The 24,326-nt window shown below is 45.9% G+C and overlaps 2 protein-coding genes across 8 annotated transcripts in view; one reads left to right on the top strand and one right to left on the bottom strand.

Moving 5' to 3' along the window:
• Window positions 1-21,797, bottom strand: part of LYRM1 (LYR motif containing 1) — a 34,352-nt gene extending 12,555 nt beyond the window's left edge. The window contains exons 1-2 of one of the 6 annotated variants that reach the window (XM_056535442.1): window positions 21,649-21,793; window positions 1,495-1,614 (exon numbers count right to left, since the gene is read on the bottom strand). In XM_056535442.1, coding sequence (XP_056391417.1) covers window positions 1,495-1,537 — 43 coding nt within the window. In that variant the 5' untranslated portion in view covers window positions 1,538-1,614; window positions 21,649-21,793. Of the gene's footprint in view, window positions 1-1,494; window positions 1,615-10,266; window positions 10,352-12,341; window positions 12,376-21,159; window positions 21,267-21,648 lie in introns of those variants that run through there. The other 5 variants (XM_056535446.1, XM_056535444.1, XM_056535443.1 and 2 more) reach the window with 5 other exon arrangements.
• The window catches only part of DCUN1D3 (defective in cullin neddylation 1 domain containing 3), a 71,284-nt gene that overhangs the window by 7,558 nt on the left and 39,400 nt on the right, over window positions 1-24,326 (top strand). Inside the window, exon 2 of one of the 2 annotated variants that reach the window (XM_056535441.1) lies at window positions 5,030-5,100. In XM_056535441.1, the coding sequence (XP_056391416.1) occupies window positions 5,075-5,100 (26 nt within the window). In that variant the 5' untranslated portion in view covers window positions 5,030-5,074. Of the gene's footprint in view, window positions 1-5,029; window positions 5,101-21,814; window positions 21,988-24,326 lie in introns of those variants that run through there. The other variant, XM_056535440.1, reaches the window with a different exon arrangement.

The raw sequence follows: 24,326 nt of genomic DNA, 5'->3' as shown, positions 1-24,326 counted from the left end.
TTTGCACATTCGTTATTTCCTCCTTACATTCAAAAAATCATAACCCTTTCAATTTTGCACCTAAAAATTCATATGATGGCTTTTTTTTTTTGCGCCACCAATTCTACTTTGCAATGACATCAGTCATTTTACCCAAAAATCTACGGCAAAGCGGAAAAAAAATTATTGTGCGACAAAATTGAAGAAAAAACGCAATTTTTTCACTTTTGGGGGCTTCCGTTTCTACGCAGTTAATTTTTTGGTCAAAGTGACGACACCTTCTATTTATTCTGTAGGTCCATATGATTAAAATGACACCCTACTTATATAGGTTTGATTTTGTATTACTTCTGGAAAAAATCATAACTACATGCACAAAAATTAATACGTTTAAAATTGTCCTCTTCTGACCCCTATAACTTTTTTATTTTTCAGCGTATGGGCGGTGTGAAGGCTCATTTTTTGCGCCGTGATCTGAAGTTTTTATCGGTACCATTTTTCTTTTGATCCGACTTTTTGATCGCTTTTTATAAAAAAAAAAAATTATGGTCTAAAAAGTGACCAAAAATATGCTATTTTGGACTTTGGAATTTTTGGGCGCGTACGCCATTGAGCGTGCAGTTTAATTAATTATATATTTTTATGGTTCGGACATTTATGTACGCGGCGATACCACATGTTCACTTTTATTTACACTTTTTTTTATGGGAAAATGGAGGGTGATTCTGATTTTTATTAGGGAAGGGGTTAAATCACATTTATTAACTTTTTTTATGCAGCGTTATAGCCCCCTATAGGGGCTTTAACATTGCATACACTGATTGCAGGCACTGTTCAATGCACTGCCATAGGAATGCATTGATCAGCGTTTTCTGTGCTTGATTGCTCAAGCCTGGATTTCAGCCGGGAAGAAGGTAAGGCATCTCCCGCTGTCCTCTCAGCTGTTCGCAGCGGTCCCGAACAGCTCCGCTGAGCTAGCCAGTATGGATTTCTCCTGTTTAACGACGCGATCAACTTTGATTGCGGCGTTTAAAAGGGTTAGCCCGATCAGCGATGTCCGGTATTAGCAGCGGGTCTGGATATGGAGCCACACTCAAAATCAAAGTGGAAAACCACACTACAGGCTGATCCAACTTTGATGTAATGTCCTTAAAACAAGTCAAAATGAGGCTTAGTAGTGTGTGTGTGGCCTCCACATGTCTGTATGACCTCCTTACAATGCCTGGGCATGCTCCTGATGAGGTGGAGGATGAGAAGGACAGGAGTTTGTAAAAAAAAAAAAATTATAGTTGTACAAACAGTATTTTTTTCAACGCTAAAATCCTGTAAAATTACCAGGTCACTGGCAGACCCCATGCAAGTGAATGAGGTCCGTCATGACCAGGTAGCAGCCGTTTGCATCCGACCCGTTTTAGGGTCCGATCGGCTCAGAAGGGGAAAAAAAAAAAAAAAAAAAAGAGACCCGATCGGACCCTTAACGGGTCGGTGCAAATGGCCATGTGAACCTAGTCTTACCCTCTTCTTGCTGGACAGGAGGGTGGTGATCACTTGGCTCCATAGTGCTCTATCAATGCTCCTTTCAAGATCCGTGCTGTCACGTAAAAATTTTACTTTTTCCAGCTGGCTTACCGGACCCTGATGGAGAAGGTTTGGAGATGTTGGAAATATCCAAGGGGAAACCACTGAAATTTTCCAGAGCAAAGTAAACTATATCCTTCTTGGATTTGGCATGAAAATTAAAAAAAACATAAATTACTCTTACCGGTACTTAGTTTTTCATTGAGCACACAATGGCACCCATGGAGAGACCACCCCTCATCCGCAGGACAGAAACAACTTGCATATAAGGATGACATAGGCTGCTATTCCCCAGTTCTTAAAGGGGTACTCCGGTGGAAAACTTTATTATTATTTTTTTTTAATCAACTGGTGCCAGATAGTTAACCAGATTTGTAAATTACTTCTATTAAAAAAATCTTAATCCTTCCAGTACTTATTAGCTGCTGAATACTACAGAGGAAATTATTTTCTTTTTGGAACACAGAGCTCTCTGCTGAATCACGAGCACAGTGCTCTCTGCTGACATCTGTGTCCATTTTAAGAACTGTCAAGAGTAGGAGGAAAATCCCCATAGCAAACATATGCTGCTCTGGACAGTTCCTAAAATGGACAAAGATGTCAGCAGAGAGCACTGTGGTCATGATGTCAGCAGAGAGCTCTGTGTTCCAAAAAGAAAATAATTTCCTGGAGTACTTTACGGCCAAATGAGAGATCTTCATCTCTCTTCAGATTCAATCTATAGTGCCTGTAAAAGGTATGAGGCGAACGCCAAGTGGCTGCTCTGCAAATTTTCTGTATGGACGTTGAGGCCCTTTCTGCCCAGGATCTAGAAACTGATCTGGTAGGGTGAGCTGTGAACCCTGATGGGGGGTCTAACCCTGCCAAAGAGTAAGCTAGTTTCACAGACTGTTTTATCCACTTAGCTACAGTACTCGGGGCAGCTGCTCTACCCTTGTTTACCCCCTGAAACTGAAGAAGCAGTTGTGGTAATAGCCGCCATTCGTTGGACATTTTCAAATAATGAAGCAAACACCTCTTTACATACAGACAGTGGAATTCTCTTGTCACAGAATGAAGGTAAGGTAACAACTTGAGTCCTGTGGAAGTCAGAGACCTCCTTAGGGAGGAATGCCGGATCTGCAGACAAAACCACCCTATCATCCAAGATAGACAGATAAGGTTAATTTATGGAAAAACTAGTAATTTCTCCAACCTGTCTGGCAGATGTGACTGCCAACAGGAACACAAGTTTAAGGGCATTTTTAAAGATAAATCTGCCAATGGCTCCAACAGGGCTTTAGTAAGACTATTAAGAACTATATTTAAATCCCAGGGGGGAACAGACGGTTTTACTACTGGAGACATCCTGACTGCTGCTTTTAAAAACCTTTTTATCCATGGGTGATCAGCTAATTTATAATCAAAAAGGGCACAAAGGGCAGATACCTGAACCTTCAAAGTGCTAGGTCTAAGATGTTTATCCAGCCCCGCCTACAGGAAATCTAACATTTTAGAGATAACAGGGGCCTAAGCACGTACAAATCTACCATAGGCTGTCCATGTTCTTAAGTAAATTTGAGAGGGTACCTTCTTCCTACTTGCTAATAGAGTAGTGATCACATGGTATGAAAAGGACCCCTCTGGGCTAGGATCCCCCTTTTGACAACCATGCCATCAGATGAAGATTGGAGGTCTCGGCATGCAATACTGGTCCCTCACTTAGAAGGCTCAGGGTTTCCGGAAGGATCCAAGGGGTCGAAATGATCTCTCTCAACCATGTGAACCAAACCTTCTGGGGCCAGAATGGGGCAATCACTATTACCCTCGCCCTGTCCTCTCTGATTTTATTCAGGACCCTCAGGAGCAACCTGACTAGAGGAAAAGCATAAAGGAGTCCCTGCCCCAACACCGGGAAAAGGAGTCTATCCCCAAGGGATGGTCTGTTGGGGACAGGGAATAGAACCTCTCTAGTTGGGGGGGGGGGCGCCAGACGATGGCGAATGACCTGCGTCAAGCATGGAAGAAAGACCTAAAGCCAGTTCAGAAAGAAGTAACACAATTGGAGGAAAAGGTACAGTCCCTGGAAGAATTCCGCTCCTCTGCTACTTCCCAGATACAATCGCTGCAGGCGGCCACTAAAAATCTGTCCTTACACCAAATGGCGGAAATAGATCACCTTGATGATTTGGACAATAGGAACCGCCGCAATAATATAGGCATCAAAGGATTACCTGAAACTGTTTCACCTCACGATATTGTGACTACACTACAAATGTTATTCAATGAAATACTGCAAAGACCTCAGGATACTACAAATGAATTGGACAGGGCACACAGGGCCCTAAGAGCGAAAAATCCGGACCCATCTAAACCGAGAGACATTATATGTAGGGTTCCTCACTTCCTCCTAAAAGAAGAAATAATGAAGAAAGCCAGGACCCTAAAGAACCTCTCCTATAATGGACAGTCAATTGCATTATTTCCTGACCTGTCATTGCGCACCCTTAGATTGAGAGCTTCGCTGAAACCCCTGCTTCAAGTACTGGACAATGCACAAATTTCCTATAGATGGGGTTTCCCATTTTCCCTGACAGCAAAGCATGGGACTACCACAGCGACACTAAGACACCCGGCGGACCTGCGCAATTTTCTGTCCACATTTCGACTCCCACCGATCCATCTCCTTGACTGGGATAGGCTCTTCCAACTTACCTCATATCCACCTCAAATGCACCCTTTTACTAGACACAATCCTCCTTCTCAAGCAACCACACGCCAGACGCCTCAGCAAGTGCCGTCGTCGAGAAACAAAACCTGAATGAGGAGTAGACGGCTGCATTCTTCGGTCTCAGCCACCGATGGCTGCTACTAAACCTCTACAGGAACTGCCAAGCCCGCATTCTGTTGTCCTGTTATGCTAGCCTGATACAAGATGCTAGACTATATCTGCTATGTTACTAACTTGATTGAATGTGTTCTCACTTCCTCACCAATGTTATATGTTACCCTGATGCTGTATTAGTGAGATCCTCCCTTAGGGGGGACTTCACCAGAATGACTTATGATCTCACACTCCCACATGACACTCCACTTGACTTTTGTGGCGGCATACTCTTGCCTTTTAACTTAGTATTTCACACTTCCCATATACCTCCATCATATGGAGGATGTCTCCGTGACATGTTCCCAGTTGTCCATTGCTCCACCTCACCGTGATATAGGCTCTTCGGAACATTCTGAAGTGCCTGCCTTTCAGTGTATAAGCGGTCATGGTTTGACCCTTATCGGTTGTACCTGGGACCTCCCTCTTGTACACCATTCACGTATCCCCCATTAGAGTTATGATTGGACTGGTTCCAATCTTACTGCTGGCCCTTATGGCCCCTTCTTTTAGTCACCGTGTACCCACTCCCTTGTGGATACTTTTCTTGCTTTGCTCTATAGTTCCTCCTTACTCACCCTTCTCCCCTGTCTCTTTTTCTTTTCGCAGGACCAGGTACCATCGCCTCACCTTCCTACAACCACGCGGTCTGGCATGCTGGACGCCCCGTATCAATGCTGGTAAGCGGAGTTCATTGACCCTGACCGATCATGTCGACTGACCTTGACCTCTTAAGGACCAGGCACGTATGAGTACGTCCTTGCGCCCTGGGTCTTAAGGACCAGGCACGTACGTCCGTGGGAATTTCGCATCCCGCCTCGCGCTGGGCGGGTTGCGAAACCGGACGCCTGCTGAAATCGTTCAGCAGGCGTCCTAGGCAAACGCTGAGAGGGGTCCCGAGACCCCCACATATTGGCGATCACCACAGATCGTCCGCGAAATCGCGCGGGCGATCTGCGGTGATTCCGGTCATTCGGGTCAGTGGTGACCAGATGACCCGGAACTAGATGGTGATCAGCGGTGTACGATACACCGCCAATCACCTGCCATTGCTGGGGAGAGGTGTCAATACTGTCACCTCCCCAGCAACGCTGCTATTGGCAGACGATCGTCCAGCCAATAGCAGTGCGGCAGAGGAGGGGTTAACGGTCCCTTCCCGCTGCTGCACCCACTCTCTGTGTTCAGTCAGCGGGTGCAGCAGTGAGGAGAAGACCGTGGATCCCCCCTCGGAGCTCCGGAGCCCCCTCACCAGCTTTAGAATAGGGACAGCGGATTGCAGGGACAGGTAGGGGTTAATAAAGTAAAAGTTAAAAAATAGTAAAAAAAAAAATTGCCCCCCCCCCCGACCCCCTAAAAGGTCCCCAAGGGTCCTATTAAGGTCTGATCCCTGACCCCGGGTCCTATTTGGGGTTCAGGGAGCTGCGTGTGCCATCCTTTTTTTTTTTTTTGCCCGCAGCTTTTTTCTTTATTTTTTTTTTCTTTAATAGAAAAAAAAATCCCCCCCCCCCCTGACCCCCTAATAGGTCCCCCAGGGTCCTATTAGGTTCTGATCCCTTACCCAGGGTCCTATTAGGGGTTCAGGGAGCTGCGTGCGCCACCCCTTTTTTTTTTGGGCCGCAGCTTTTTCTATTACTGAAGTACACATTTTAAAAGCACCAAGCACCACACACTACATATTTCCCCGCACCCCAAACCAAGTGCTCGTCATTACTGGAGCGGGGACGTCCTCTACCAGACCCCACTTTACAGTATGGCGATGACACAGAGGCGGTTCGAGGCCATTCGGAAATGCCTGCATTATTCAGATAATGCGGCATGTCCGCCCCGAGTTGATCCCGCCCATGACCGGCTTTACAAAGTGAGGCCGGTCAGCGATCACTTTGGGGCCAAATTTTTGGAGGCCTACGTACCGCTCAGGGACCTCTCGGTAGATGAGTCTCTTATCAGTTTTAAGGGGAGACTCATCTTCCGCCAGTATAGATGGCGGACGCGGTATGGCGTGAAGCTCTATAAACTTTGCGAGAGTACCTCCGGGTACACTTGCAAGTTTAGAGTATATGAGGGACGAGATTCCCGTATTGAACCCCCAGAATGTCCCCCCACTCTGGGTGTTAGCGGGAAAATCGTTTGGAACCTTATGCACCCATTTCTGGATAAGGGTTACCATGTGTACGTAGACAACTTTTATACCAGCATCCCTCTGTTCAAATCCCTTTCCGCCAGATCCACGTCCGCTTGTGGAACCGTGCGGAAGAACCAGAGAGGCCTCCCTCTAAATTTGGTCCAGACACCTATCCGCAAGGGTGAGTCCCGTGCCCTGACCCATGATAACCTGTTGTTGGTCAGGTATAAGGATAAGAGGGATGTCCTTATACTCACCACTATTCATGGGAACGTCAGCACCCCTGTCCGAGGTACCATGGGACCGGTCCTCAAGCCCGATTGTATTCTGGACTACAATCGGTATATGGGGGAGTTGATCTCTCAGATCAAGTCCTTAAGCCATATAATGCCATGCGTAAAAAAACGGGCATGGTACAAAAAAGTTGCGGTCTAGTTGGTACAGGTTGCCATGTACAACGCTTTTGTACTATCCAAGTACGCTGGCAACACAGGGACATTCCTCCAGTACCAAGAAGAAGTCCTAAGGTTCCTGATCTTTGGCGACCGGGAAAGAGCAGGCCGGACTTCCCAAGGGTCTGGAGTTATAGGCGCCAGGATCGTCCCAGGCCAACACTTTCCAGGTGTGATCCCCCACAGTGGAAAGAAGGGACGAACCCAGAAAAGGTGCAGAGTGTGTAGCAGGAGGGGGATACGGAAGGACACTACCTATCAGTGCGACACTTGCCCAGATAATCCGGGCCTCTGCATAGGCTGCTTCAGGGAGTATCACACTTCCATGAAGCACTAAATTTTCCCTTTTCAGTTTAATTTTCCATAATTTGACCAATGTACCAAGTCCAGAGTACATTCCAAATTGTTAATCTCCTAAAACCACTAAATTGCCCAAAAAAAAACTGAAAAAAAAAAAAAAAAAAAAAACCTGATAAGACCTCTGAGGGTGTTTTTTCAAAAATGGGTCATAGGTCATAAGTCACTATCATCGGGGACTTTTTTAATGTTGCCTCAAATGCGCAGCGCTCTCTCTCCACCTGAGCGGGTGTGCATTTGAGGGAACAGGTTAGGGACAGCCACACACATCACATTCCCAGAATGATGACTCAGAGCATAGGGTTTGGGGTGGGCATATTTTTTTTTAGTTTTGGCTATGCTCTGGGTCATCATTCTGGGAATATATCCTTTTTTATTATAAGTTATACATTTTCTGGCCCACTGTACCCCATATTACGGGCCTCTGTACCCCACCTGTCTACCCCAGTTACGGCCCGTTGTCCCCCATAGTGTTCCCCTATTTTAGGGTTCAGTGCTCCCCATTAATGCTCCTTGAGGGGGGGGTCCCACATCCTGGCTGCTATAATAAGCTCAAGGCCTCTGACTGACCTCCCACTCCAAGATCTGGTGTGCACCCGCGGAGCAAAAATCATCAAAAATTAAAGGCATGCTCTTACTCCAAAGAAATGTATTTACTAATTTTAGGGGGTCTTTTCTGCTTTTAACCCTTGTAAAAATGTAAAATTTTGGAGAAAACCCACATTTTAGTGAAAAATGTATTTATTTTTTTTACATACCATAGGGGCTTCCTAAATGTGACATGCCCCCCGAGCAAAATTTGCTCTCAAAAAGACAAATATGACTCCTTCTCTTCTGAGCATTGTAGTTTGCCCGTAGTGCACTTCAGGTCAACTTATGGGGTACCTCCAAACTCAGAAGAGATGGGGTTACAAATTTTGGGGGGTATTTGCTGCTATTAACCCTTGCAAAAATGTGAAATTTGGGGGAAACACACATTTTAGTGAAAAAAAAAAACATTTTTTTTTTTTACACATGCAAAAGTCGTGAAACCCCTGTGGGGTATTAAGGCTCACTTTATTCCTTGTTACATTCCTCAAGGGGTCTAGTTTCCAAAATGGTATGCCATGTGTTTTTTTTTTTTTTTTTGCTGTTCTGGCACCATAGGGGCTTCCTAAATGCAACATGCCCCCCAAAAACCATTTCAGAGAAACGTACTCTCCAAAATCCCCTTGTCGCTCCTTCACTTCTGAGCCCTCTACTGCGCCCGCCGAACACTTTACATAGACATATGAGGCATGTGCTTACTCAAGAGAAATTGGGCTAGAAATACAAGTATACATTTTCTCCTTTTACCCCTTGTAAAAATTCAAAAATTGGGTCTACAAGAACATGCAAGTGTAAAAAATGAAGATTGTGAATTTTCTCCTTCACTTTGCTGCTATTCCTGTGAAACACCTAAAGGGTTAAAACGGAAAATTGCAGCTGAAATATGAAGCCCTATGGTGTCTTCCAAAAGTAAAAACTTGTCAATGTTATGATGCAAACATAAAGTAGACATAATGGAAATGTGAATTAAAAAAATATATATATTTGGAATATCCATTTTCCTTACAAGCAGAGAGCTTCAGTTAGAAAATTTAAAATTTTGGGATTTTTCACCAAGAAAGGATGCAAGTTACCACAAAAATTTACCACCATGTTAAAGTAGAATATGTCACGAAAAAACTATCTCGGAATCAGAATGATAACTAAAAGCATTCCAGAGTTATTAATGTTTAAAGTGACAGTGGTCAGATGTTCAAAAAACGCTCTGGTCCTAAGGTGTAAAATGGCCTGGTCCTTAAGGGGTTAAAATAGTATCCCTTAACATACAGGGGTTTAACACTCCTGAGAAGAGAGCTCAGACGCTCTACTCCCTGCATAGGCAAAAAGTGCATGTCATACTATTACAGGAGACGCACTTTAAGACCGGACATGTACCAAAGTTAAATAATCAATACTACAACACATGGCTTCATAGTACCCACCCAGATTCACGTTCAAAGGGGACATCAATAGCGTTTCATAGATCTCCCCTGATCAGTGGCGTTGCTAGGGTTGGTGTCACCCGGTGCGGTAGAAAATAGTGTCACCCCCATACCTCCCCCCTCCCCCCTGTAAGTTTTTAGCCTGTTGTGACAGACACCACTGTTGTAGCGCATTGTGAGAAATTCCAGTATAATAATCAGATATACCAGTTGCCACAGAATAGGAAAGTATAAAAGAAGTTTTCACCATTGAAATATACAGCTCCCAGAATTACTTAAAGGGGTACTCCACTGGAAAACATTTACTTTTATATCAACTGGTGCCAGAAAGTTAAACAGATTTTTAAATTACTTCTATTTAAAATCTTAATACTTACAGTACTTATAAGCTGGTGTATGCTCCACAGGAAGTTGTGTAGTTCTTTCCAGTCTGACCACAGTGCTATTTGCTGACACCTCTGTCCATGTCAGGAACTGTCCAGAGCAGGATAGGTTTGCTATGGGGATTTGCTCCTACTATGGACAGTTCTTGACATGGACAGAGGTGTCAGCACAGAGCACTGTGGTCAGACAGAAAATAAATTTAAAAAGAAAATAACTTCCTGTGAATCGCTTATACAGCAGCTAATAAGTACTGGAAGGATTAAGATTTTTAAATAGAAGTAATTTACAAATCTGTTTAACTTTGTAGCACCAGCTGATTAAAAAAAAAGTTTTCCAGTAGAGTACCCCTTTGAGCAGTGGTGAGGTTATGCTGGGAGTTGTAGTTTCACTGACCATAACTGTAGAACTGACAAGCGACTACAGCTCTGATAGGACATAGAGAGGAGAATACACAATGATATCAGTGACTACATGTGACGTCTTCTCTATAGTCTTTCTTTATCTAATTCAGCTGGTACATACTGCCGGGACTTGTTCCAGCTAAAACTTCTCTCTGCAGAATGTGACACCCAGACGCCTCCTCACTATGTCAGCGCATTCTCATCCTCTATATGAAAAGAAGTATTATTATAAACCTGACAGACACTGTATCCTCTAAATATAATACTATTATACACTATACTCTGATTATAAACCTTCCATACACCGTACCCTCTGAATATAATACTACCACACATCTGTACATTCTGAATATAATACCAACACATACTGTACCCTCTGAATATAAATCTGCCACATAATGTACCCACTGAATATAAAATACTACCACACACTGTACCCTCTGAATATAATACTACCACATACTGTACCCTCTGAATATAATACTACCACAAACTGCGCCCTCTGAATGTAATACTACCACACATTGCACTCTCTGAATATAATACTACCACACACTGTACATTCTGAATATAATACCAACACATACTGTACCCTCTGAATATAAATCTGCCACATACTGTACCCCTGAATATAATACCGCCACATACTGTACCCTCTGAATATAATACTACCACCCACTGCGCCCTCTGAATATAATACTTAGAGATGAGCAAACTACAGTAAATTCAACTCGTCACAAATTTCTCGGCTCGGCAGTTGCTAACTTTTCCTGCATAAATTAGTTCAGCTTTCCAGTGCTCCCGTGGGCTGGAAAAGGTGGATACAGTCCTAGGAGACTCTTTCCTAGGAATGTATCCACCTTTTCCAGCCCACCGGAGCACCTGAAGGTTGAACTAATTTACGCAGGATAAGTCATCAACTGCCGAGCCGAGAAGTTCGTGACGAATCAAATTTACTGTAAGTTCGCTCATCTCTAATAATACTACCACAAACTGCGCCCTCTGAATATAATACTACCACAAAGTGCGCTCTCTGAATATAATACTACCACAAACTGCGCCCTCTGAATATAATACTACCACAAACTGCGCCCTCTGAATATAACATTGCCATACAGTGCACCCTCTGAATATAATACCACAACCGTAGTAACACCCCTCAACATCCGTTAGCTGGTGCTATTACCACGGGAGGGGGGTATTGGTGGTGTGTCTAGTGGATGATGGGGGTGCTACTACTGGGGGGTGTTGCTGGAGGATGATGAGGGTGCTACTGGCCATCCCCCCTGGCAGTATCACCCCCATCATCCATCGGCAGGATCATCCTCCTGGCAGGAGCACCGCCATCATCCACCATCAGGATCTGCTGATGGAGGTGCTGCTGGGGGGGGGGTGTTGCTGGTGGATGATGAGGGTGCTACTGCCAAGGGGGGAGCATTAGGTAGGCAGCAGTTCCCCCACATTAGGTAGGTAGCAGTTTCCCCACATTAGGTAGCATCTTTTCCCCACATTAGGCAGCATAGATTCCCCACATTTGGTACCAGTTCCCCCACATTAGGTAGGTACCAGTTACCCCACATTAGGTAGCAATTTCCCCACATTAGGTAGCATAGATTCCCCACATTCGGTAGCACAGATTCCCCACATTAGGTAGCATAGACTCCGCACATTTGGTAGTAGTTTCCCCACATTAGGCCGCAGGTTCCCTTGCAGGTTCCCCACAATGGGTCAAAGTCTCCCCACAACAGATCGCTGGTTCAACCCCCCCCCCCCCCACACACACACAAAAAAAAACACGTACAACACAGAGAGACACACACACAAACACACACAGTCAGAGAGTCACACACTCACAGACAGACACACACACAGAGTCACACAAACACACAGAGTTGCTCAAACACACAGAGTTGCACAAACACACACACACAGTCACACACACACTCAGAGTCACACAAACACACAGAGTCAGAGTCACATACACACACACAGTCACACACAGAGTCACATACACACACACAGTCACATACAGTCACACACACACACTCAGAGTCACACAAACACACAGAGTCACACACACAGAGTCACATACACACACACACAGTCACACACACACAGTCACACACACACACACACAGTCACATACACACAAACATAGATAGAGACAGACAGAGAGACAGACACACACACACTCACCCATCCAGCGCAGCGTCCTTGTCACCAGGTGCCCTGCGAGTGACGTAACTGACGTCCTCCGGCGCGGCCATGTGGTGTGACGTCAGGCCGGCGCAGACGTGGGAGCGGTGGCCGGGCACAGTGCTGGTGAAGGTGAGGGGGGGGGGTGTGATGACGGACGGGCGCACAGTGCAGGTGAAAGGGGGGGACGGGTTGCTGACGGGGACGGGCGCACCGCACACACAGCGCAGGGGGGGGGGGGGTGCTGACGGATGGGAGGCCGGTCGGACACAGATGGTGGGGTGCTGCGGAGCGTCTTGGTGTCACCCCATTAGGTTGGTGTCACCCGGTGCGGGCCGCACCCCCCGCACCCGGGTCGCAACGCCACTGCTCCTGAAAGATTGTGTCTTCCTTGATAGACCCCAACTCGCGATATGTATTTGCTAATTGTGAATTATTGGGAAAGACATACACCTTAGCAAATATCTATGCCCCAAACAGGAACCAGGTCTCTTTCTTGATAAGGACTTTGGAAGACCTTTCCAAGCTCGCATTAGGCCCGATTTTATTGGAAGGAGACTTTAACTTGCCACTCTTTCCTCAATCGGACACTTCCACTGGCACGTCAGCCATATCCCATAGCAAACTTACAGCCCTAAGGAAGGAAAGCACTATACTTTATTTTCCCACGCTAGGAATATGTACAGTAGAATTGACTGTTTTCTGCTCACACCATCTTCTCAGCTCTGTATCATGTGCCACTATTGGCACAATGACACTGTTGGATCACGCGCCGGTATTCTGTTCGTTTACATTGCCTTCCTTTGCCAAACCCCATGCCTAGTGGCGACTCAATGAGACTCTCCTGTTGGATGAGCCGTGTCTCCATGACCTTAAAGTTGCAATCTCGAACTTTTAGTCGGACCACGCCTCAGACGAGACATCCCCAATTATCCAATGGGAAGCAATGAAATGTGTTTTGCGTTGGATCCTCATGAGGCATGGTGCGAGGCTGAAAAGAGAGGCTACGGCGAAGTTTCTGGAACTGCAGTCACAATTACAGACCCTTGAATTGTTGCATAAAAGGACCCAGCAGGATTTGGTTTACAGGGACCTTATTAAAATTCAGACCTGCTTTCACTTATGAATGCTAAATATAGACAATACAAACAGGTGACAGGCAAGCACTTTTATGAATGGGGTAACAAAGCAGGAAAACTCCTAGCCAACGCTCTTAAACTTAAAAAAGCATCACTCTTTATCTCGGCAATTAAATCTCAATCTGACACCCCATCATTTTTTACATCAGACATTCTCCTTTAGACAATACTACCATGAGTTGTACAACCTTCCCAAATAGAGCGCCTCCAAGTTGACTGACACCCAAATGCCCTCTCTCCACCAATACATATCTGACACTGCCTTGCCCCGGTTGCCGGAGGGAGCAATACAGGAGTTGGAGGAGCCCTTCTCGCAGGGAGAACTACTGTCAGCCATTAAAAGCTTACCTGCCGGAAAGAACCCGGGGCCTGATGGCTATACGGCCAAGTTTTATAAAGTCCTCCAGGCGGAAATAGCTCCATCACTTCTGGCTGCTTTTAATAACATCTCTGATGCATCTCCCCCACCCACATCATTCTTAAGAGCGTTTATTACTGTGATACCCAAAGAGGGAAAGGACCCCCTCCTCTGTCCCAGTTATAGACCAATATCCCTTCAGAACACAGACACTAAGTTGTTTGCTAAATTGATCACTAACAGATTGTCCCCCTTCATGGGCTCCCTAGTCCACCCGGACCAAGTTGGTTTTATCCAGGGTCGAGAGGCTAGAGATAACACCCTGCGTACGTTTTCCATAATCCATCAAGAACACGAAGCAAAATCTCCCATCTTCCTACTATCACTAGACGCAGAGAAAGCATTCGACCAGGTGGACTAGGACTTCATGAGGGCCACCCTGTCCCAGTTGGGTGTGGGCCCACAGATGCTCTCGCGCATACTGACTTTATATACATGCACACAGGCACAGATAAGAGTCAATGGCCAACTATCCGCACTCCTGGACATTCGTAATGGAACTAGGCAGGGATGTCCCTTGTCTGCGTTGTTGTACGTTCTCTGCATGCAGCACCTCTTAATAGCAATTTGACAGAACCCGGATATTAGGGGATTATCCCTGCCCTCGAGCCATAGTAAATATGCAGCGTTTGTGGACGACTTGCTGCTCTATTTATCCTCGCCCCTCACCTGCCTCCCGTCCTTGTTGGCCACGATAAAACGCTTTTCCCATGACAGCAACTATAAACTGAACATGACCAAATGCGAAGCCCTAAATATTACACTACCCTCCTCGGCGGTGCAACACCTTAAAGACAACTATCCCTTCAAATAGCAGACTCGATCCCTTAAATACTTAGGTATACAGGTACCCAATGTGCCCTCGAACGTCTATAAATGTAACTTTCCCCCACTGCTACAAACTCTAAAATCAGACCTCTCCAGATGGGAGAAGAAGGACTTCTCCTGGTTAGGGAGGATTAACATCCTTAAAATGAATGTCCTGCCTCGCCTCCTGTACTTATTCACTAGCACACCTATAACCCTTCCCTGTGTCTTCCAGAATTGACTTCTATGTAAACCAGGTTTGTTTGGGCACAAAAACATGCTAGAATAGCGAGACATGTCCTCATTAGACGTAAGAACGAAGGAGGACTGGCACTGCCTGATCTCCAATCTTATTTTTTAGCAACCACGTTGACCCGCATTCTAGACTGTTTTCATCATACAGCCGACAAACAATAGATACAAATTGAACATACTGCATCAGAATTTGACCCGAGAACAATACTGTGGAGCCCAAGACCCCCTACCACCAATGCAGGAATAAACCAATTGCCCCCTGTCATAGCTTCTATCCATAAGTCCCTCAAAATGTACTGTTCCAGAACCCCCCTATTCTCCAGGGATGGCCCTCTAACCCCACTATTTCATAATCCCGCCTTTCCCCCTGCTCAATATAGTGGAGAATACCTTGCCTATAATAGTAAGATATACACTACTTTCCAATCTTTCCTACCTGATAACATCCTGAAACCCCTCTCAGACATTATGGAAGGGAAAACACCAACCTCTATACAACAATTTCAATATGCGCAACTGAAGCACTTTTACATAACATCCCATAATGCCCTGGACCTACAACGACCCCTATTGGACTTTGAGCAGCTGTGTGCGGCCAGGTCACCTATCCCACGCTCAGTGAGCGCCCTGTACCCACTATTACTGGCATCGTCCATCAAAACACAGTTACCAGATAAAGCAAGCTGGGAGAAAGATGTGGCACATACATTCTCCTATTACGCTTGGTCCCAAGCTCTACACAACTGCCACAAAACCTCAATCTCCTGCAAAGCACAAGAGATAAACTACAAGATCTTAACCAGGTGGTACAGGGTCCCGACGCTACTGGCCAGCATGTACCCAGGGACCCCAGATGTGTGCTGGAGATGCCACTTGGCAAAGGGGGACATGCTCCATATATGGCTCACTTGACCTAGGTTATCATCCTTCTGGACTAGGGTATAAAACGTGTAACGTCGGTGGCACTCCAGCACACACCAGATACTCTTCTACTCTCGATTTTCACAGACAAGTTGCCCAGGCCCACTCAGAGGTTAATATCATACATGCTCCTAGTTAATACCAAGACTGTGGAAATCTACCAACCCACCTTCCATCTCAAATTGGCTCCTAGAGATCTCAAGGATCCATAGAATGGATGAACTACTAGCTGACGACCTGAAACATCTCACAAAATACACTGCTATCTGGTCGCCATGGATGACCTTCACAGCTTCCCCGGGGTACGATACCCTGTATCTTGAAAACTAGCTCCCATACGTGTGGCTGCTCAGTGCCACCTGCTACTCTCCCCCTCGTCAACATAACGGTAGCGACGTGACCCACATGCGGGCGCTATCCAGAGGACCCTCACCTATGTGGGCGACTCCGGCAAAGTCCAGACCGCGTGGGAAGTAGATGCTCTCTGTTGCTTGGTCCTTCACTTTTCATGATTAGCTCACCCCTTTCCTATTCTCCTCCGAAACTCTGCTTCCTCCTCCCCCCACCTTCCCCTACCCCCTCTCCCCTCCCCTTTTTTTTTCTCTCTTTCTCTTCTCTATACTTCTCATGTCATTCTTACCTTTTCCCCTTTTTTTAAACGCAACCCTTGACATCACATTGATATTAAGCCATCAAGGTGAACTGTTCTGGCTCACATTCTTACCTGTGACCAGTCTGTCCCTGGGTCTCATGGCCACATGGTCCTACCTCTCTTTGGAACCTCTTATTCTTATAGTAATTGACATATGCTTTTCTACATTGAGAGGTACCTATCATTCCCTATGAGTGTTAGTTAGTACTGTTCAGAGAGATGGCAAAGTTGTGATTATGTGACTCCTGAAAAACTTCAATAAAGTTTTATTTGAAAAAAAAAAAAAAAAGAACCTCTCTAGTTTTCTGTTCACCCTGGATGCAAACAATTCTATCTGAGGGGTCCCCCAACGCTGACAAATCTGGGAAAACACTGACTGGTCTAACTCCCATTCCCCCTGGTTCAGGCGATGTCTGCTTAGATAGTCCGCAATGGAGTTTTGGGATCCATTTAGATGGAGAGCAAATAAGGAACTTAGATGAATTTCTGCCAGTTTGAAGATATGGTGACAGGTTCTCATGAGAGAAGAGGACCTGGTTCCCCCTTGATGATTCAGGTAAGCTACTACTGTGGAATTGTCTGACAATATCTTCAGATATTTTCCTGCAACCAGGGGAAGGGATTGAGAAATCGTGAACAGGACAGCCTTCAAATCCCTCAGATTCTGAGACTCTATGAACACCTCGACTCCTGTAGACCCCCATCCCCAGGGGCTTGCATCCGTGGTCAGGATAAACTGGTTTTCCTTTATCCAGAGGATACCCTTTTCCAAGTTCTTTTTGTCTAACCACCAGAGAAGGGACCTTTCTACTGGGTCTGAGATGGCTATCTGATTGTCTAAGGGGCTCTGTCCCACTGGCTCAGAATCTGCTCCTGCAACCTCCTTGAATGATACTGAGCCCACTGAAAAGCCGGGATGCAGGAGGTTAACAGGCCCAGAACATGCTAATCTTACTGAAATCTCCCTCCGCTGTAACAACCGGGAAACCCTATTCTGGACCAGAGCTACCTTCGAATGTGGAAGAAAGATTTGGCGGGTACAATCTAGCCCTATTCCCAGGAAGGAACTAGCTGGGATTTCTTTAGGTTTACTTCTAGGCCTAGCTTCAGTAAGATCTCTTGCACTCTGTGGACCTGCTGAATCAGGAGCTCCCTTGAATCTGACGGAAAATCGTCCAGGTACGGCACTACGACAATGGTTTGTTCTCTCACATGGGCCATTACCTCCGCCATGAGCTTGGTGAAGACCCGGGGAGCTTGGGACAGACCAAAGGGAAGAGCCTGAAATTGCAGGTGCACCAAGGATTTCCCTAGGAAAACTGCCACCCTGAGATACTTTTGATGACCCTGGAAAATCTGGACATGATAGTATGCGTTCCTCAGATCCAGGGTAACCAAGAAACAGTTCCAACTCAGGTTCAGTATAGCCGACTGAATCATTTCCATACGGAATTTTTCATATTTCAGGAAACTATTCAGTAGCTCCAGATTTATTATAGTGGGGAAGGAGCCATTTGGTTTCCTTACCAAGTAGAGTCGAACTCCCTTCTCTAAAAGGGAGAATGCTTCTTTCTCCAGGGCAGCCTGCTTCTCTGGAAATGCTCGAAGACCTGTCTGATCAAACCTGGAGGACGGGAGGCATGAAAAGATGATTTTTAAACCATGCTTTATTGTTGATTACACCCAGTGGCTTGCAGAAATCTTTTCCCATTGGGGAAGAAAATGGGACAAACTGCCTCCCACTGGGGACCTCCAGTCATTGTTGACCAGGCATTTTGGCATTCTCAGGGGTAGTGAAGATGAACCCTCTACCTCTTTTCTGACCTCTTCCAATCTTTGTTCCTAGAGGAACCTATATAGAAGTCCCCCCTCCTCCCCTGAAAGGGCTTTTTGTTCTGGAAGGGAAAGGAAGAAACAGAGGGGAAACTTTTCTTTCTATCAGAGGCCTTTCCCTAAAACCTGATCCAATTCTTTACCAAAGAGAAAAGAACCCTCACAAGGTATAGCACATAACTTTGATTTGGAGGTGAGGTCCCCTTTCCACTCTTTTTAGCCAAATGGCTCTTCTGGCAGAACTGGAACAGGCAGAGGCTATGGCAGACAGCTTTAAGGTATCTGCAGATGCGTCAGAAATAAAGTCTGCCGCTAAAGTAGGAATTTATTGCAGCAGCTGTTCTCTTGGCATACCATCTCTGATCTGATCCCCCAGCTGATCAAACCAGACCCCTAGAGATTTGGCTACTATTGTGGCGGCAATCACGGGTCTAAAAGGAACCAGCAGCTGCCTCACAGGTTCTTTTAAGAAAGCCATCCGCCCTTCTATCCATAAGTTCCTTTAGAGTACCTGCATCTTCAAAAGGCAGAGCTGCTTTTTTGCCATCTTAGCTACAGGCGGATACATTTTAGGGGATCTGTCCCAATTTGCAGCATCCTCTTCTTGAAAAGGATATTTTCTCTTTATAGCTCCTGGCACCACCACAAACTTTTTTTCTGGTTTCTGCCATTCATATTTTATGATAGAAGATAGGGATTCATGAACTGGAAAAGTAATTCTCTTTTTGGGTGTAAGACCCTCAAACATACGGTCCTGCACAGACATTGGCTCGACCTTGTCCTCTAGATTCATTGTCGCTCTGACCAACCCATAAACATTCTCGGTAGGAAACAGGGCTCCACTAGGACATTCATCTAACACTTCAGAATCCTCCTCCAATTCCCCTTCTTACATTTCAAAACAATCTGTCTCATCCGAGGTAAAAAGCAAGGGCGGGTGATTGGAAGCAACTTTACCACTAGCACCTGGGCTGTAGAGATGACCAAGTCAACATACATGCCCTAATCTCTTCTCGGACTACTTCTTCCATGCTTTTAGTAAAAGCCAGAGACATATCCTCCACAATCTTCTCACACAGGATTCACATTGCGAGCTCATATATGCAGAATCCAGTTTCCTTCTACATAGCACACATTCCTTGCTCTTACACTTCGTTATTTTTAGGGGCTTCCTTAGACTATAAACAGTAAATAGATTTAACATTAGAAAAAAGGATTAAGCCATGTGGGACAGCGTCCCCTTAACCCACCATAAGGTACCAGCTCAGCTACCACAGCGGGTTCCATATTCTCAGTGTGGGATGTCTGCTCCTTAGACTGGAGCTAATTCTTTCTCCAAACATCTGGAGAGGTCCTGTGACTGGCTGGGCACCTCTCCAGCTTAAATCTCTCGCCCGATTTCCACCTTTCCCAGCCGGAAGTCGCATGACCTCCCTTCTCATGGGTACTTTCTATAGGCCGCAGCGCCCCCATCCTCCTTCCGGCAAGCGTTGATGATATCCCTATCCCCCCCCCCCCCCACTATCCCTATCCGTATATGCAAAAGTATCAGCAAACGGAGATCCGTCCCATTCCTCTGCAGGACGGGAAACAGAACTGGGGAATAACAGCCTATGCCATCCTTATATGCAAGTTGTTCCTGTTTCCTGTCCTGCGGATGAGGGGCCCCTTAAAGCAGTGGTTCTCAACCTTTTTGGCGACTGTACCCCCAAAGGCTGAAAGTATGTCCGCGGGTACCCCCCACGTGAGGGGTACTCGCGGACAAAAGGCGTGTTCTTACCTTTATACTAATGTGATACGTAATCCCCTTGTGCTATTATTCCCCCTGTGCCATTATTTCCCCTCCTTCTTAATCCCCTTGTGCCATTATTTTCCCTCCATATTAATCCCCTTGTGCCATTATTTCCCCCTCCATCTTAATTCCCCCCCCCCTTCCTCCATATTAATCCCCTTGTGCCATTATTTCCTCCCCCACCTTTATCCACTTGTGCTATTATTCCCCCCTCCCTCTGATCCCATTGTGCCATTATTATCAGATATGGCAAAAGGGAATCAGAGGGAGGGAGGGGGATGATAGCACAAAGGGATTAAAGGGGTTGTGCGCTGCCTTTCGGAGCTCCGCATGCAGCGTCCAGAAGTTCATTACTCCGAACACTATGTGCGGGCTTCCGTGTTCGTGGCCGCCGGGAGTGACGTCTACCAAAGTCTATGGGAAGGGGGCGTGACAGCGGTCGCGCCCCCTTCCCATAGACTTTCATTGAGGGGACGGGCGGGCGTGACGTCACGAGGGGGCCACGAACACGGAAGCCCGCACACAGCGTTGGGAGTAATGAACTTCCGAACGCTGCGTGCGGAGCTCTGAAAGGAAGGGCAGCGCACAGCCCCTTTAAGATGGGGGGGGGGGGGGGACAGTCAATCCCCCCCCCCATATTAATCCCCTTGTGCCATTTTTCCCCCTCTATCTTAATCCCCTTGTGCTATTATTATCGGATGTGGCAAAAGGGGATTAATATGGAGGAGGGGGGGGGGGGGGGATTAAAAGAAGCTGGAAAATCCGGTCACCACCTTCAATATCACCTGGGAAATGTTTAATAAATAATAAAAATTAAAAAAAAAGGCTATAATGGAGAAATGGGAGGACATAATGAGAATAAGACAAAGCCAGAGGTGGTTCGGGCCCCTTATTCTCACTGGAGCCACAATACACTTGGGTCACACTGCTCAGGATCAGCAGGGTCATCCTGATCATCGCAAGACGTGGAGCCATCCTCCATATATGAAGGTACACCATACCCCAGTAAAGTGGTCTCCATACTGTGGACCTTCAGATGATCCAAAACTACAACTCCCAGCATGCCCAGACTGCCAACACATAGGGGGAGACTTATCAAAACCTGTCCAGAGGAAAAGTTGCTGAGTTGCCCATAGCAACCAATCAGCTCGCTTCTTTCATTTTTCAGAGGCCTTTTCAAAAATGAAAGAAGTAATCTGATTGTTGCTATGGGCAACTCAGCAACTTTTCCTCTGGACAGGTTTTGATAAATCTCCCCCATAGAGATCACTGTCATAGGGCAATGTTTCCCAACCCGTGGCTCTCCACCTATGTAAAACTACAACTCCCAGCATGCCAATACCGCGAGTTATGTCATAAAGGTCTAGGATTAAAACATGACCCAAGGGTCAACTTCACAGAAATGGACACAGGTTTAATTAAAAGCAGTGTCCTGATACCAGGGAACTACATCTCCCAGCATGCCCTCAGTTATCCTCTCACCGCCTCACCTCAATGACACTCCTCTATGGACGTCTCCCCGGTGACGTCAGCGCGTATAGCGCACAGACGTTTCTTTCTAGTGACGTCTCCCGCAGAGAGGGCGGCCTTAGCAGTGAGGATGACGTCACACCCGACCCGCTCCCTCCTCCTCCTCCTGTTGTGGCCCGTGACGTCACCAGAAGCGCGCTTCGGTCGCGCTGGTGACGTCACGACGGGCGGAGAAGAAGGTGGGAGAGGTGCGGACGTCGCAAGGGAGACAGCTGACTGGGCGCCCCGGCCCCCCGGCACCTCTGACACAATGTGGGAGAGCAGGAAGTGATGCGGGGGGCTCATTCACGGCGGACATGGTGAGATGAGGGGGATGGGGGTCTATAATGTACATGCACGGTGTATGTCAGGGGGGCTTCACCTGGTAGTCATGTGACCTGTACAAAGCTCAGCAGCCTCTAATAAGAGGGCGCCCCTCTGTTGTCATATACTGTATATGTACACTGCAGGGTGGTTTGTGGGGGTCTCTGTCTATAGTAATCCCCCCCCCCCCCCCATCCTATCTTTACAACAGAAAGTATCAGTGCTGTCTGTAGTTAGTAATGATATATATATATATATATATGTGTGTGTATATATATATATTGTGTTCCCTATCTGTGTCGTATAATGGAGTATGATGTATGGATGATGATGATCCGAGGAAGCGCTTTTGTTCATCTACAGTAGATCTGCCTTGCTATAAAAAAAATATATATAAAGCAATAAGAAGAACCCTAATGCCTTTGGGCTGTCAGGGCATGCTGGGAGTTTTAGTTCTGCCACAGATTGGATGGGGAACACTGCTTGTTCACATTGGTATCTTCTGGTATGACTGCTGTACCCAATGAGATGGACTTCATTGTCATGATCACTGGGGTCTGTCTGCTGAGCCCCCCACTGATCACAGTTGGAATACTGAGCTTTGTGGTTCACTGGTTTCCCTTGCAGATTTGTTTAGGATGCGCAAGTCTAAGTTCACATTCACACTTATTTTATTTTTTATTTACATTTTTTTTTTTTAGTCGATCGGACCCTAAAACGAGTTTGATGCGAACGGCTACTATCAGGTCCCGAAAGACCCCATTCACTTGCATGGGGGTCTGTCGGTGATCCGGTAATTTTACAGGAATTTAGCGCAGAGAAACATAGTGCATCCTTCTGGCAGGATTGCTGATGGAACTCCGAATAGCAGAGTCTGACGGCAATGTGAATGAGGTCTAAGACAATGGTCTCAAACTGCGGACTTCCAGCTGTTGCAAAACTACAACGCCCAGCATGCCCAGACAGCCGAAGGCTGTCTGGGCATGCTGTGTGTTGTAGTTTTGCAACAACTTGAGGTCCGCAGCTTGGAGACCACTGCTTTTAAGGAAAGCCGAAAAGGCACAGCCACTTGCGGGGGTCTGAGGTGACATGTCCGGACCTGTACCATGTTAAGTGATTGTAATCCTTAAATGGTCCCTTTTTATATGTGGAGCCATGTCTGCAGTCCCCACTATAGCTAGACACACGGGGTCCAGGGAACCTGAATTCACTATGGACTGGAGTAATTTTCTATTGCAGTCTACAGAAATGCGTGAATGCCTGGTAGGTGCTTTATAGTAACATAAGTGTAATATATACACACACAGTATATATATATATATATATATATATATATATATATATATATATATATATATATATAATCTCCACATGGCACACACTATTTGGAAAACACATCTGCAAGATGGCTGTATTTTTACACAAGCCTGGCACAAACTATATATATATATATATATATATATATATATATATATATATATATATATATATATATATTTGTTCTTGTTGTTGTTTCTATCAGTTTTACCCTTAACAGTGAATTTTTTTTTGTTCCTGTAATTCTTTCCAGCCTTGGTTAACCAGCACAGCAGAGTCGGGTGTGACATGTAGCCTATTGTTTGGCTTGCAGACTTCTGACTTGCAGGCCCTGACTACCACAGTTGTCCCTGGGGCCGGTCCCGGTCAGTGCTTGGCTCCTCTCTCCTGATGTTTGGTGCCTCTTGTTCTCAGTTCCTCTCTTTATTGTCTGGGGCTCGGTAGTTAATCATTCACCAAGAAGCTGTCCTGTATCTGTTTATTGTCGTGAAGATGTCTTTCGGGAGCCGTTGTCAACTTGTAAGAGTGTGAAAGGCTGTGGAAATCTAGATAATGTTGTGGAGGGCTTTAAAACGTGGCTCTGATATCCGTGAGTAGGAAGTTACGTTGAGGCCATGTTCACACGGCCCTACTTGTCGGTCAGTATTTTTTATTAGGGTGCGTTCACACTGAGTAATTCAAGAGGAATTTACTTGAGTAATTCCTCTTGAATTCTCCGCTAAAAACGAATGCACATCTCCTCTGCCCATTGACTTTAATGTTTTTTCCGCTGTCCTGTTCACACTGCGGAAATTCTACTAGCGGAATTCTGACGCTGAATTTGGTTCCGCTTGAAGAAAGAGAATGTTCATTCTTCAAGCGCAATCCGCTAGCAGAAATCATTAGAAGTCAATGGTTAAAAAAAAAATTGTTTTCGTGCTGAAAAACACTTCACTTCTTTCTCTCCCATTTCCGCGCAAAAAGAAAATTCTCACGTAAATTTTTCAGCATGAATTCCTCTTGATTTGCTCAGTGTGAA

The sequence above is a fragment of the Hyla sarda genome, chromosome 8, assembly GCF_029499605.1.
Source record: "Hyla sarda isolate aHylSar1 chromosome 8, aHylSar1.hap1, whole genome shotgun sequence".
Classification (NCBI taxonomy): Eukaryota; Metazoa; Chordata; class Amphibia; order Anura; family Hylidae; genus Hyla; species Hyla sarda.
This window is presented reverse-complemented; position numbering and strand designations above follow the sequence as displayed.